At 33.5% G+C, this 15,677-nt stretch overlaps 1 protein-coding gene across 2 annotated transcripts in view; it reads left to right on the plus strand.

Annotated features, from left to right (window-relative positions):
• Positions 1–374: 374 nt before the first annotated feature.
• Positions 375–15,677, plus strand: part of LOC132759763 (uncharacterized) — a 33,174-nt gene continuing 17,871 nt past the window's right edge. For both annotated transcript variants that reach the window (XM_060751598.1, XM_060751608.1), the window contains exons 1-4: positions 375–497; positions 6,841–6,864; positions 13,791–13,940; positions 15,533–15,621. In XM_060751598.1, the coding sequence (XP_060607581.1) occupies positions 6,849–6,864; positions 13,791–13,940; positions 15,533–15,621 (255 nt within the window). In that variant the 5' untranslated portion in view covers positions 375–497; positions 6,841–6,848. The remainder of the gene's footprint in view (positions 498–6,840; positions 6,865–13,790; positions 13,941–15,532; positions 15,622–15,677) is intronic.

A 15,677-nucleotide genomic window follows, 5' to 3' on the forward strand; every position in this document is an offset into this window, starting at 1 on the left:
GCCAATGAAAAAGACAATTCATAAAAATGTGCTAATCTACATTGAGCGAAGTTTTAGTAGGATATACATGTATGCTTATTCTATATTAGATAATGAGACGATTGGCTGCAATGTGCATACCTAATTTAGATATCACAATGCAGAACTAGATTAATATAAAATACTATTGGTAATGCTAACCACATTGACCTCGAGTTTCAGAAAAAAAATCTCAGATAAGGCGGTCCGAGGTCAAAGTGCTCGAAAGAGGAAAGAAGATCTTTATTAAATGAGAGCAAAAAATCTTTTTATTCATTTACACCACCAATTTGGCAAATAGCAGTGAATAGGCTAGAATGCTTCATGATCAGCTTTAATAAAAACGTATTCAAATTAGGCTATTGAGGTCAACTTCAGCGCATGCGTGGTTTGTGACACTTGTTGGAGCGGAAGTAAGAAAGTTGTAAATAATTTTGAAAGTTATTATCAACTTATATTGATTAACAGGAAAGAAAACCGTAAGTTTCGCGATGAAGTTATTATATGTGTTGATAAATTTATTGTACCTGTTTGTGATTTATGAAATGTATTGCGATTATCGAGCAGTATGGGCGTATTCGGCGTGGATTCGTACCCTGCAGCATTCGAACACTGGCGCCACCCTTGTAAATTATGTTATAGCGTGATGTTTTGCAGATTTTGTATGATTAGTAAATGACTTACGTTTGTACATTTCCCTTTAAAGAACCAAAAACAAAGAAGCCATCTGTTCAACAGGAAATCGTTGGAGTGTAATTGATTTAATACCTATGTTTTAACTTTTATTTTGAAATGTAGGTTGGTGGATATGCCCTATTGCCTTAGTAAACAAATTGATTTACAGCATCAAGTTCATTTACATATACTTGTTTACATACATACAAATACAAGAGAAAATACTTTACAATAATGCACACAAATAGCTACTCACATAGTAATGAATAATAACAAAAATTTTTTATTACTAATAACAAAAATATGCAATCCGGTCAACTCGTACCCTGGTCAACTCGTCCTCTGGTCAACTCGACACCTTTTTGGTCAACTCGTCCCCTACTTTTGGTCAACTCGTCCCTAATATGGTCAACTCGTCCCCTACTTTCGATCTCTGTCTTTAAATAATTCTTTGAGATAAAATATGTAAAATTAATACTGAATTTGATTGATCAATATCGAAATATTAATAAAATAATTACGTCTTTTTTACGTTAAATTTTAATGATCTTTATCTAAGCGCACGTGCATAGCTTTGATGTCAAAAGACAGGTAAGTTTACAAACATTCAATTAATGTTTAATTAATCGGAGTTTTAATGATAATTAAAACTAAAATTAGATTCAGAGTCAACTCTTATATTATTATACATTAAATGTTATTGCTATTGATCGTCTTCGTGTTGTTTTTTTTCTGTATGTAATTTAATCAGAATTATGCATATATATCCTTATTATAAGATGAAACTCCAAACTCATTCATAAAAAGCAAAATAATTCTGATTGTGCAGACAAATGGATATGAACTTCTATATCACAATTAATTGTTTTAAAACAGTAGCAACAGCTTCAAAAATATGTAATTTAAGTAAACAATTTTCTTTAAAAAATATTTTGTATTACAGGTTGGATAACTTTGAGGCGGTCCCTTCCTATAAAATTGCATGATCCGCTTTTGGATAACTCGGTGCAATTCGTTTGAATAGCACTATCAAAATAATTCCTAAAGTTTTTTTTAAACGGTTGGTGTTGCAGGTAGTTAACATATTGGGCATCAAATATCTACCAGCTTTGATCCAATATCTTTCGAGTTTTTATGATAAATAAGGCAACAATTTCAAATATGCGTTGTCAACGGCGCTAAAATTTACGAGAAACGGAAACGCTTGGTTAAGCATCTGAGTGAATCTGATATCAATTACACGGATGTTTACATTTTTTGTCCGCTGTCAAGTAGCGAACATCCTAATGCACATGCCTGTTAGGTAAAAACATTTTTAAGCTCAAAACTGTTAGACGAATATTTCGTTAAATTACTGACTGATCCGTTATTGGCTATGATCCGCTATTGGCTAACTCACTGTATGTCCAATTCAGTAATTTTATAATATATTAATTATTTTAACAGTCTATAATGATTTATGAACTATATGAAAAACAAGTAGTAATAAAATATAAGGGACGAGTTGGGGACGAGTTGACTAGAGGACGAGTTGTCCAGGGGACGAGTTGACCAAAAAGGTGACGAGTTGACCAGAGGACGAGTTGACCAGAGGACGAGTTGACTCTGAATCCAAAAATATACATGATTACATCTGTTAGTCTAAATAATTTGTTAATTTATACATTTGAATATTTTGATATACAAGGGTATTTTCATTTTGTTATGCATAACTTTGACGCATGAATTCTGAAAGTGATGTGTATTTAAGATTTTCTATTCGTATTTCATGCTGATATCTGGAGCTCTGAAGTCTATTGAACTGTAAAGATGTGTATTGATTATGACCTTGACATTTCTGAACGGGTAACCAATTGAGGAAAAAACATCCAGGTCATACATAGTATGATGTCAAACAGGTGTTAATTGTTTACCATTTTTAGCTCAACTATACAAAGTATATGGAGAACTGTCCTACTCGCCCCGGCGTCCGCGTTCAGATTAAAGTTTTGGTGCAGTAAAATATTTTTCACTATAATTTTGTCATTTCTTAATGTATCAACTTCAAACTTAAAATATATGTTCCTTATCATCAACCACATTTTATGTGACAAGGTTCATAACTTTAGCGCCAGTATTTTCAGATTTATCTCCCCTTGAACTTAGAATTTTCCTTAAAAATACTATTTTTTACAATTTCTTCTTTATTTCTTACTTAAGGGATAAACTTCATACTTCAAATATATGTTCCTTATCATCAACCACATTTTATGTAACAAGGTTCATAACTCTAGCGCCAATATTTTTATCTCCCCTTGAACTTAGAATTTTCCTGAAAAAATACTGTTTTTTACTGTTACTTCTTTATTAGTCCCCTACCGGTTTAACCGCAGGGGACTTTAGGTTTACCCTCCGTCCGCCTGTCTGTCCGTCTGTCTGTCAGTCCGTCCACAAATCTGGATCCCGCGATAACGCAAAAAGTACTGAAAATATTTTTATGAAACTAGATATATGGATAGATAGCAGTATGGAGATTATGCATGTCTTTTTTTTCTTCCTTTGTTGAAAATTCTAGTTGCTATGGCAACAAAAAGTCTGAAAATAGTGCAAATTTAACACATAAACTGGATCCAGTGATAACTCAAAAACTACTGAAAATATTTTTGTGAAACTTGAAATATGGGTAGATGGCAGTCTGGTAATTATGCACATCTTTTTCTTTTCTTCCTATGTTGAAAATTCTGGTTGCTATGGCAACAAATAGTCTGAAAATATGGCAAATTTAACACATAAACTGGATCCAGTGATAACTCAAAAAGTACTGAAAATACTTTTTTGAAACTTGGAATATGGGTAAATGGCAGTCTGGAGATTATGAACATCTTTTACTTTTCTTCCTATGTTGAAAAATCTGTTTGCTATAGCAACAAATAGCCTGAATTTCAAGATTTCTGATTCAAATTATTCAGATTTTTCACTATAAGTTCTTTATTTCTTATAGTGTTTACTTCAAACTTTAGATATACGTTTCTGTTCATCAACCACATCATATGTGACAAGGTTTACAACTCTAGCACAAAAATTATCAGTATGAACTTAGAATTTTTATGAAAAAAATGTTGTCTTTTTAAATAACTTCTTTATTTCCTAATGTATCTACTTCAAACTTCATATATATGTTTCCTATTATCACTCAACATTTTTGAGAAGGTTAAATACTCTAGCAAGACTATTTCCAGAATTATGTCCCCCTTGAACTTAGATTTTTTTCGAGAAATTGGTATTTTTCACTCCAACTTCTTCATTCCTTATAGGATTTACTTTAAAATCCCAAATTGTAATAATAGACAAGGTTGTATAAACATAATTCCTACTAGGCAGGGAACTTCACACATTACTGTGATATAGACAAACTTAGAACTCAAAAGATTTAAGTTCATTCATGTCATTCATTCAAAATTGAATGGCCAATGGCCCATCAGAATGTTGCTGGGGTTCTAACTGGTATGGGACTTATGGATTGCTTGCAATACTATGATAATTGCTTGTTTTTAAAGGGATCAACTTCATACTTCAAATATATATACCTTATCATCATGATCATCCACATCTTATGTGTTAAGGTTCATAACTCTAGCACCAATATTGCAAGAATTATATCCCCATAAACTTAGAATTTTTTACTAGAAAAATGTTATTTTTTGCTATAACTTTTTTAGTTTTAAAGATATCTACCTCAAACTTCAAAAACTTATTCCTTATCATCAATTACATGTTCATAACTCTTGAAGCAATATTTACAGATTTATCTCTCTTTGAACATAGGATTTTCTTTACAAAAATTATAACTTCTTTACTTTTTAAGGTATCTACTTCAAACTTCAAATATATATTTCTTATCATTACACACATGTTGTGTGACAAGGTTCATAACTCTAGCGTGACACTTTCTAGAATTATTCCCCTTGATCTTGGAATTTATGTTAACAATGTAATTTTTTTACTATAACTTAAAAGATAATTATACATATTTGATTTTTGTGCCCCCACTTTAGTGGTGGGCATTTAGATTTACCCTTGTCCGTCCTTCCTTCCGTCCGTCCGTTCACTTTTGTGTCGCACGTAACTCAAAACGTATTTGACCTAGAGTCATGAAACTTTACAGGAATGTCGATCAGCATGTATATTTGTGCACCTGGGTATTTTCGTCTGGATACTTTTAGTATTTTTAGAGTTATTGCCCTTGACTTAGTAAAATTTTGCAATTTTCAACTTGTGTCGCATGTAACTCAAAAAGTATTTGACCTAGGGTCATGAAACTTTACAGGAATGTTGATCAGCATGTGTAGTTGTGCACCCAGGTATTTTCGTGTGGATATTTTTAGTGTTTTTAGAGTTATTGCCCTTGACTTAGTAAAATTTTGCAATTTTCAACTTGTGTCGCATGTAACTCAAAAAGGATTTACAATAGAGTCAAGAAACTTTACAGGATTGTTGATCAGCATGTGTAGTTGTGCACATGGGTATTTTTGTCTGGATTTATTTAGTATTTTTAGAGTTATTGCCCTTGACTTAGAAAAGTTTGCAATTTTCAACTTGTGTCGCATGTAACTCAAAAAGTATTTGACATAGAGTCATTAAACCTTACGGGAAGGTTGCTCAGCATATTTAGTTTTGCACCTGGGGTTTTCCTTGTGGATTTATCCAGTATTTGTAGAGTTATTACCCTTGACCTAGTAAAAACCGTTTCATTATGTTGTACTTATGCACCTTGGGGTTTGCTTGTGGATTTATTCAGTATTTGTAAAGTTCTTGTCCTTTAATTAGTAAAAGATTTTTAGTTTTCAAAAAATATTTGCTCTAGAGTCAAAAGATTGACAGAACAGTGGCGCGGTGGGGGCACCCGTGTCCTATGGACACATTTCTAGTTCTTTCATACTTATGTCTTCCTTACTGCGTCCAGTATTTTATTAGTCTAGCTTCGCTGTCTCCTGTGACAGCTCTTGTTCTTAAAAAATGACATTTCAAATTGCATACATATTTTAGGCTTAAGTTTATTTACATACAAAGTAGAGGTTACTTATTTACAATAGTAACATGTAAGCATGATGTCCAGCATATGTGCTAAAATCACTGTTAAAGGTCATGAAAGAATGACAAACCAGCATGTATAGGCTGCTGGGTTTGTTTTCAGTAAATTTGAGTTGATAATGTAGGAAAGGATGGTAAAAAATCTTAAGTTTCATAATCTTTTGTCACTTGTAATGACGTCAACAGTACATTCAACAAGTGGCAACATAACATAATCTTCGTTGCCACGATACCTGTGTACATACTGATTTCGAGTCATTTCTGTTCAGAATCACCTAGACAGTATGCCACAACTTTAGCATGACACTATTGAACCCTTAGAAGTAAGAGCTCTGCAGTTAAGGGCTGTAATGATTATTCAGATAATCATATATTCAAGATTCAGACAAAAAAAATGTAAACAAAGTGATTTCTTTAAGAATTGAATTAATATTTAATGAGTTGAATTTGGGTTCGATTTGTGAATCGTCTGGTCTGAATCATGAATCAGATTGGACTGCAACCTTTGAGACGGGCAATACACAAGAAGACCACACAGCTCTACTGCAATTGTTGAGAATGACTTGTGAAAATTCATGAGAACACATTTTCAGTCGTATTTTTCCCAGTATAATTTAAATTGCATGTAAATTATTTCCCATAAATGAAAGACAGACTAAGGCCTTTTCCTTATTCCTGAGGACAAAACCTAAGTATTCTTGGTTTTCATAAGAAGCTCTTTTACTACATGTATGTATTATATCTATTTCTGCAGATTTCTTTATATCATTGATATCTACTGTGAAACATGGAAAATTGTCCATATTTATTAGTCATTAATTTTGACATATGAGTAAGCTTTGAAAAAAAAAATCATTATCAAAGCATAAAATGACAAGCATAGATCTAACAGATATCAGAAAATGCTGTCCTCATCTTTTCTTTTACATGTATATATCATGAGTTTCAGCTTGATGAAGACCAGTAGTGTACTGTATTTTGTAAAAAGTTTTTTTGAAGTGGAAAAAAAGGTATCCATGAAATGTTAACTTTGTAATAAATCTTTTAGTAACCCTGACTTTGTTTTTATATTTTCAGGATTCAAAATGGCAGATGAAGAGGGTGAGTACATGAATTAAGAAAAACTGTTGATGATACGTTACTGAAAATTAAAGTTTAAGTGATGCTTGTGTAACTGTTTAGAGCCTTTCACTCTTTAGGGGGGAAAAGTAAGTGGCTGGATAGCTCAGTAGGTAGAGCTTTGGAATGGTATTCCTAGTGTCCAGTCCAGTTATTATAAGTAATTTCTGTGTCACTCAGAAAGTGGTGGTATAATGCTATATAGTTATATAAACTTGTTAATAATGAATGTTCAATGTATTGAACTGAATGTAATAAATGCAAGTGTAGGGTGTAAAGTCTTTGACTGTAGAGCAAATCTGGTAAAGAAAATTAATGCACTACAGGTAAAAGATAGGAGTGAGGAACAAAATATATAGTTGCATTATTTTATCTATTTAACAGTTATTAATATAACAGAGAAACACATTCCCTCCATGTTGTTAATTGCCTGAGTTGAATGAATATCAAACAGTAATGATAACATGATGTTCCTCCCTTGAGGAAAAGCCTGGTATTTCTTTTATATCTCCAGTAGGAGGCACTATGATGCCTGTTTATTTTATACAACTTCACACAATGTAACTTTAGTGTAATTAATTTCACTTGTTAATAAATATTCTAAGTTTAAAGGCTGTGTGGTAAATTAGATTGAATATTCAGGGGCTTTTTTTCACAGGCTGGGGAAGCAGCCCTTCCCCTAATTTTGGGAAAATGTAATATTGTAATTTGGTAAAGGAGGGGGGGGACTTGATATCACTTCAATTTTAGGGGAAAACAGCATGATTTTAAACAATTTTTGTTTGGGGAAGCCACCCTTAAAGTTAAACGACCTCAGCTTTAAAAGGAAAAAAGCACTGATATTATAAGTCAAGACTTTGTTGCCTTATTGTTAAAGGCCGATATAATTAATGCCCCATTTCAAATGAAGCATGATCTCTTCTTGTTTATTATCAATTTTAACAAATATATTCTCAATGGCAGCCCACAAAAAAACAAACTGTTTAAATGTCTGTGAAAATTTAAACTGTTTTTTACTGGCCTCTTAAATAAACAGACAGGATATTTGATCATACATATGACTCAAAATTATCTATAAAGTAGTTTTTCAATTTCTTAAAATTTCTTACATTCCCTGTAATCTTTCCTGGGGCCTTATCAATAGGTGGAAAAGGTCTGGAAGTTACTTTAGAAGTATTTGATAATACCTTGAAGTGTCAAACAGTAATTTTTTCAATATCTTTATGTATAAAAGATACATTGATTTAATTTCAATGAAATAGAATTTATTTAATGTGTGTGGTGACCGAAGTATTTAATACAAAATTTAAAGAACAATTTTTACAAGATTTGACAAATGATATCTTAGTCTAGTAGTTTAATAGTTTAACAAGGTAATAATTTTGAAGAAGAAAAAAATCCATTTATATAACCTTTATTGTGCACATGAAGATATATATCTTAGAAAACCTATTGAGGCATTGTGTCATAGTTTTCAGGTTTCAGTTTGACCTTAGTTTAAATGAATGACTGAACTTGCATTTTTCAGCATTTGATAAATCACTGAATTTGACTGAAGACCTTTTGTTCATTAAACTGTATGTTAAACAGATTGATAAAAATGATTTTTTGTGGTTTTGATTTGTTTCAAGGCAAATACATTGTGAACTGTTCTTAAGATTTACCCTATCTGAAGGTCATTATTATGGTGTGACCTTGGGCATGTCACCAGGCATTCACCAAAAAACAGAGGGTTTGAAATCAAGTTGTCACTCTGGATACAGTGCATTATATCAAAATGAAATGCCATAATTATTAGCCTTACAATTTTAAACAGGGGATTTTTTATCCTATTACTAGGGGCTGACATAAGACTTAATATCCAATTCAAAATAGCCTCTTTATACCCCCAAAAACAAAGTTTGGGGGTTTAGGAGTCACCCGGTGGTCGGTCGGTCGGTCGGTCCAGACGTCCGTTGCATTTTCCTTGTCCGGAGCATAACTTGAAAACTAATGGTTGGAATTCAATATAACTACATACAATGGTCAAGCACATTGAGAGGAAGTGCAGTGCACAAGAACCATAACTCTATCTTGACTAATTACAGAATTATTGCCCTTTGTTGCTTTTCCATTGCTTTTTTTTTTGTCCGTTGCATTTTCCTTGTCCCTTTGTTACTTTTCCTTGTCCGGGGCATAACTTGAAAACTACTGGTTGGAATTCAAAACAACTTCATACAAATGTCAAACACAATAAGGGGAAGTGCAGTGCACAAGAACCATAACTCTATCTAAAGTAATTACAGAGTTATTGCCCTTTGTTGCTTTTCCATTGCATTTTTTTTTTGTCCGTTGCATTTTCCTTGTCCGGAGCATAACTTGAAGACTAATGGTTGGAATTCATTATAACTACATACAATGGTCAAGCACATTGAGAGGAAGTGCAGTGCGTAAGAAACATAACTCTATCTTGACTAATTACAGAGTTATTGCCCTTTGTTACTTTTCCTTGTCCGTGGCATAACTTGAAAACTACTGGTTGGAATTCAAAACAACTTCATACAATAGTCAAACACAATAAGGGGAAGTGCAGTGCACAAGAACCATAACTCTATCTAAAGTAATTACAGAGTTATTGCCCTTTGTTGCTTTTCCATTGCCTTCTTTTTTTTGTCCGGACCATAACTTGAAGACTAATGGTTGGAATTCAATATAACTACATACAATGGTCAAGCACATTGAGAGGAAGTGCAGTGCATAATAACCATAACTCTATCTAAAGTAATTACAGAGTTATTGCCCTTTATTATCCCCCGCCGAAAATTTTCGGCGGAGGATATAGTAATAGTCTCCGTCCGTCCGTCCGTCCGTCCGTCCGACCTTCCGTCCTTCCGTCCGTCCGTCCTTCCGTCCGAAATTTTTGTCCGGAGCATATCTCTAAAAGTATTTGAGTTATCAACTTGAAACTTCATAGGTGGATAGACCTCATTGAGGAGGAGTGCAGTGCACAAGAATGATAACTCTACCTTGCATGATTTTTGAGTTATTGCCCTTTGTTATTTTTCAATATTGATTTTTGTCCAGAGCATAACTCCAAAAGCCTATGAGATATTAACATGAAACTTCATAGGTGCATAGATCTCACTCAGGAGGTGTGCAGTGCACAAGAATGATAACTCTTCCTTTCATAATTTTTGAGTTATTGCCCTTTGTTATTTTTCATACCTAATTTTTCACCTGAGTGGAGCATAACTCAAAAAGTGTTTGAGATATCAACATGAAATGTCATAGAAGGATAGATCTTATTGAGGAGAAATGTTGTGCGCAAGAATGATAACTCTTCCCTATACAATTTTTGAGTTATTGCCCTTTGTTGTTTTTTTTCATGCTATTTTGTCCAGAGCTTATCTGAAAAAGTATTTGAGGTATCATCTTGAAAATTCATAGGTGGATGGATCTCATTGAGGAGGAATGCAGTGCTAAAGAATGATAACTCTGCCCTGCATTATTTTTGATTTATTGCCCTTTGTTATTTTTCAAAATTAATTTTTGTCCAGAGCATAACTCAAAAAGCCTTTGAGATATCAAAATGAAACTTCACAGGTGCATAGATCTCACTCAGGAGGTGTGCACTGCACAAGAATGATAACTGTACCTTTTATAATTTTTGAGTTATTGCCCTTTGTTATTTTTCATACTTAATTTTTCAATTCAATTTTTTTCTCAAAAAGTATTTGAGGTATCAACTTGAAACTTCATAGGTGGATAGATTTTACTGAGGAGGGATGCAGCACACAAGGATGATAACCTACCCTGCATTATTTTTCAGTTATTGCCCTTTGTTATTTTCAGCCATCAGTATTCACATAGGTTTCAAATCTGTAATCACTATAGCCATCAGTTTTCATTACCAAAAGACCTCTTAAAATGGAATTATTCTGCTCTACTACATATACATTCTTCCAATGAGCAAACACATTCGGCGGGGGATGGCCATGTTGACATGGCTCTTGTTAATTTTCCATTGCTTTCTTTTGTCCGGACCATAACTTGAAGACTAATTGTTGCAATTCATTATAACTTCATACAATGGTCCAGCACATTGAGAGGAAGTGCAGTGCACAAAAACCATAACTCCATTTTGAATTATTACAGAGTTACTGCCCTTTGTTTCTTTTCCTTGTCCAGAGCATGACTTTAAAACTACTGGTTGGAATTCAAAACAACTTCATACAATGGCCAAGCACAATAAGGGGAAGTGCAGTGCACAAGAACCATAACTCCATCTTGACTAATTACAGAGTTATTGCCCTTTGTTACTTTTCCATTGCTTTCTTTTGTCCGGACCATAACTTGAAGACTTATTGTTGGAATTCATTATAACTTCATACAATGGTCAAGCACATTGAGAGGAAGTGCAGTGCATAAGAACCATAACTCCATCTTGACTTATTACAGAGTTACTGCCCTTTGTTACTTTTCCTTGTCCAGAGCATGACTTGAAAACTACTGGTTGGAATTCAAAACAACTTCATACAATGGTCAAGCACAATAAGGGGGAGTGCAGTGCACAAGAACCATAACTCCATCCTGACTAATTACAGAGTTATTGCCCTTTGTTACTTTTCCTTGTCCAGAGCATAACTTGAAAACTACTGTTTGGAATTCAGTACAACTTCATACAGTTGTCAAGGACATTAAAAGGAAGTGCAGTGCACAAGAGCCATAACTCCATTTTGACAAAATACAGAGTTACTGCCCTTTGATACTTTTCCTTGTCCGGAGCATAACTTAAAACGTACTGGTTGGAATTCAAAACAACTTCATACAATGGTCAAGCACAATAAGAGATAGTGCAGTGCACAAGAACTATAACTCTATCTTCAGTATTTATAGAGTTATTGCCCTTTGTTCTTTTTCTTTGTCTTTCTGGACTTATTACAGAGTAATTCAATTAAACTTCATCAATTGCCAACCACATTGAAAGGAAATGCAACATACATGAACCACAATTATCTTTAATTGCCCACAACCATAACTCTATGTTTCAATTCTATTACAAGGTATTCTGTTACTAGTAACATCCTCATTTCCGAAGCAGACTTGTGGGGGTATTAATCACATTTAGTGATAGTTCTAGTTTTTTCCCAATTTCAAAAAAAAAATATATCAGCAGCCTAAAAATCTAACTGTTTAAACTTTTTTTCAGTTATTTCATTAAAAAAGTTGCAGGTTATATCAGCATACATATGTCAAAAAATTAAAACATTAGGTATATGGTAGATTTTCAACTTTTTTAATTTCTTAAATTTCCCAAATGTAGAAATTTTTACTAGGGGGCTATTCCCAAAATTGCTGGATAAGACCCTGTATAAAGCCATTGCCATTGATGTAGAGCCAAGTTGTCAGGGTGCACATCCATGCAGTTTTGCTTTAGGGGCCAAAGTTAAAACAATTTTTATGCTCCCCGAAAAATTTCGGGGGAGCATATAGTCGTCGGGTTGTCCGTCTGTTCGTCCGTACATCCTGAATTTGTGTCCGGCCCATAACTTTTGTTATTTGAAGTCACATTTTAAAACTATTTCACAGAAATGATCACCATATTGAGACGATGTGTCGCACGCAAATTTGGGTTGCTACCTTGATAGTCAAGGTCACAGCATGACCTTGCAGCAAAAACGTGTCCGGCCCACAACTTTGTTATTTGAGGTCGGATTTTAAAACTATTTCACAGAAAGGATCACCATATTGAGACGACGAGTCGCTCACAGCATTTGGTTGCTACCTTGAAAGTCAAGGTCACAGCATAACCTTGCAGCAAAATCGTGTCCTGTCCATAAATTCATTTTTTGAAGTCGGATTTCAAAACTATTTCATAGAAATGATCACCATATTGAGACGACGTGTCGCACGCAACATTTGGGTCGCTACCATGAAGGTCAAGGTCACATCAAGACCTTTCCGTTTGTACGTACGTCCCGAATTTGTGTCCGGCCCATAACTTTGTTATTTGAAGTTGGATTTATAACTATTTCACAAAATGATCACCATATCTCCTCACCATATTGAGACAATGTGTCGCGCGCAACATTTGGGTCGCTACCTTGAAGGTCAATGTCACAGCATGACCTTGCAGCAAAATTGTGTTGGGCCCATAACTTCGTTATTTGAAGTCGGATTTAACAACTATTTCACAGAGATGATCACCATATTGAATCGACTTGTTGCATGCAACATTTTGGTCGCTACCTTGAAGGTCAAGGTCACAGCATGACCTTGTAGCAAAATCATGTCCGGCCCATAACTTTGTTATTTAAATTCGGATTTTACAACTATTTCAAAGAAATAATCACCATATTGAGACAATGTGTCATGCGCAACATTTGGGTTGCTTTTACACTATGAACTTTGTCTGTCACATAACTCTGACACTACAAGAAGTATACCTTCCTGTGTCCAAAACCTATTCGGGAAATCACCCGGTTCAACCGGCTCTTGTTTTTCTAAGCTTAAACTCAGATCTCCGGTATTTGATTGACAGAATGTATATTGACCAATGAAATTCCTGAGATTCGATAAAAAGTTTTATGACCTTGAGGCCAGCATTCAATATTTCATCACTGTACATGTTTCTCTACAAAAGTTCTATCGCAGGGGTATGTAGTATTGAATCATTTGTGGCTGATGAACTGCTTTTGTTTGAACATTATTGAACTTAATGCATAACCCCATACACATTACTGACTGAAACAAACCATATCTTTCCTCCTATATAATAAGTATAATATAGGTGGTAGCTAATTTCATGATTAGGTCAATAAATGATCAGGGAATCAAACATAATACGGTCCATTTTCATCAATCGTTAGTCTTACAAAATCATGAATAAGTAAACATGCATTTAAATGATTCTGTTAAAAATTTTCCAGAAGTTATCATGACCCCCACAAAGAAAGGGAAGGCAACTCATATCAGAATAGAGAGAAAGAGGAAGTTGAATATGAGTGGTACAGAAGAACAGAGACACCATGTTGCTGGTGGGGAACACAAGGGACTGGTTATCAACAAGTCATCACAAGGTATGTTTTGGTGTGAAAAACATGGTTTACATTGGTTTATATTGCCGTTGATAGAAACAATGCTATTTTGAATATTGTTTACTACATCATTGTTAGGATTCATTGTGTAGAAATGTGTCTTCTTTCTACGATTCCATTTCAACAAGGTGTTGTTGGTCATCATCCATGTTTGATATGTACTAAACTTACCAAATTATTTAACCTTTAACCTGCTCATTTTTGTTGTTACAAAGGTAATGAAACTTGTTGGGCTTTTGATTTGAGAATTGGTCATTGGTGACTTTGAGTGTTTTCATAGTAAATTAATTTTTAAAATATGTAAACCAGTTTTAGGATTAGTAAGACTTTTTCAGATCATTGTTGGGCCCCTTTAACTTAGTTTCTTTTTTGGGCCCCTAGCTCATCTTTCCCATTTAATCATTGAGACTGTAAACATACATGTGAATAAAATTTCCATAATTTCTCTTAGATGATACATGTTGGTGTTAAAATGAGAAATAAATTATTCAGTTGCAAAAGAATATATGTTTATGTGTGGTATGAAACTTGAAAGATTGCATGAACATTGATTCTCTTTGTTATATTGAAATAAGGACAGTTTCTTGCAATTGCAGCATAATTGTGTTAAGAGGCATCCGATTTTTATGTACACAGAAAAAATACATGAATTAGTTTTTACCACAGAGCTTCTTTTCAGTTCCACATATAAAATGAGCTTTGATGTACTGATGTTTTGAACACATATCATAGTGATTATGCATATTAAATATTCAACATGTAATATTGATGTCTTGAACACATGTCACATAATTTAGTTATGTTTTGAACGCTTGTCATTTATGTTTTAAACACATATATTAATTATACTTGCAGATATATGAAAAAGCGTAGTGCATACTCGAAACTAGAAGATAATAAATAGAATTTTAAACTTGTTCAGAGATTGTTGTGTGTTTCCCTCAAATGAGTTCCTGTAGTTATATGCATATCATAAATATACAAAATTGTTGATATTTTGAACACATGTCATATATGATTTGAACACATGTCATATATGATTTGAACACATGTCATATATGATTTGAACACATGTCATATATGATTTTGAACACATGTCATATATGGTTTGAACACATGTCATACATGTATATGATTTGAACACATGTCATATATGATTTTGAACACATGTCATATATGATTTGAACACACATCATATATGATTTGAACACACGTCATATATGATTTGAACACACGCCATATATGATTTGAACACATGTCATATATGATTTTTGAACACATGTCATATATGGTTTTGAACACATGTCATATATGATTTTTGAACACATGTCATATATGATTTTTGAACACATGTCATATATGGTTTGAACACATGTCATATATGATTTGAACACATGTCATATATGATTTGAACACATGTCATATATGGTTTGAACACATGTCATATATGATTTGAACACATATGATTTGAACACATGTCATATATGATTTGAACACATGTCATATATGATTTGAACACATGTCATATATGATTTGAACACATGTCATATATAATTTGAACACATATATTTTAGGAGATGACGAGGAAGATCTTGGCAAGCCTCAGGTTCAACTTGGCTTCAACTGTTTTATGGTAGATACCAAAACTGGGAATCATGTGGTGGTATGTAAAACTTTGATTTTTATTGCAATGTATTCTTTTTTAGTCCTAAACATAAT

The sequence above is a fragment of the Ruditapes philippinarum genome, unplaced genomic scaffold (assembly GCF_026571515.1).
Source record: "Ruditapes philippinarum isolate M1 unplaced genomic scaffold, ASM2657151v2 ctg1465_1_1_1_1, whole genome shotgun sequence".
NCBI classification, from domain to species: domain Eukaryota; kingdom Metazoa; phylum Mollusca; class Bivalvia; order Venerida; family Veneridae; genus Ruditapes; species Ruditapes philippinarum.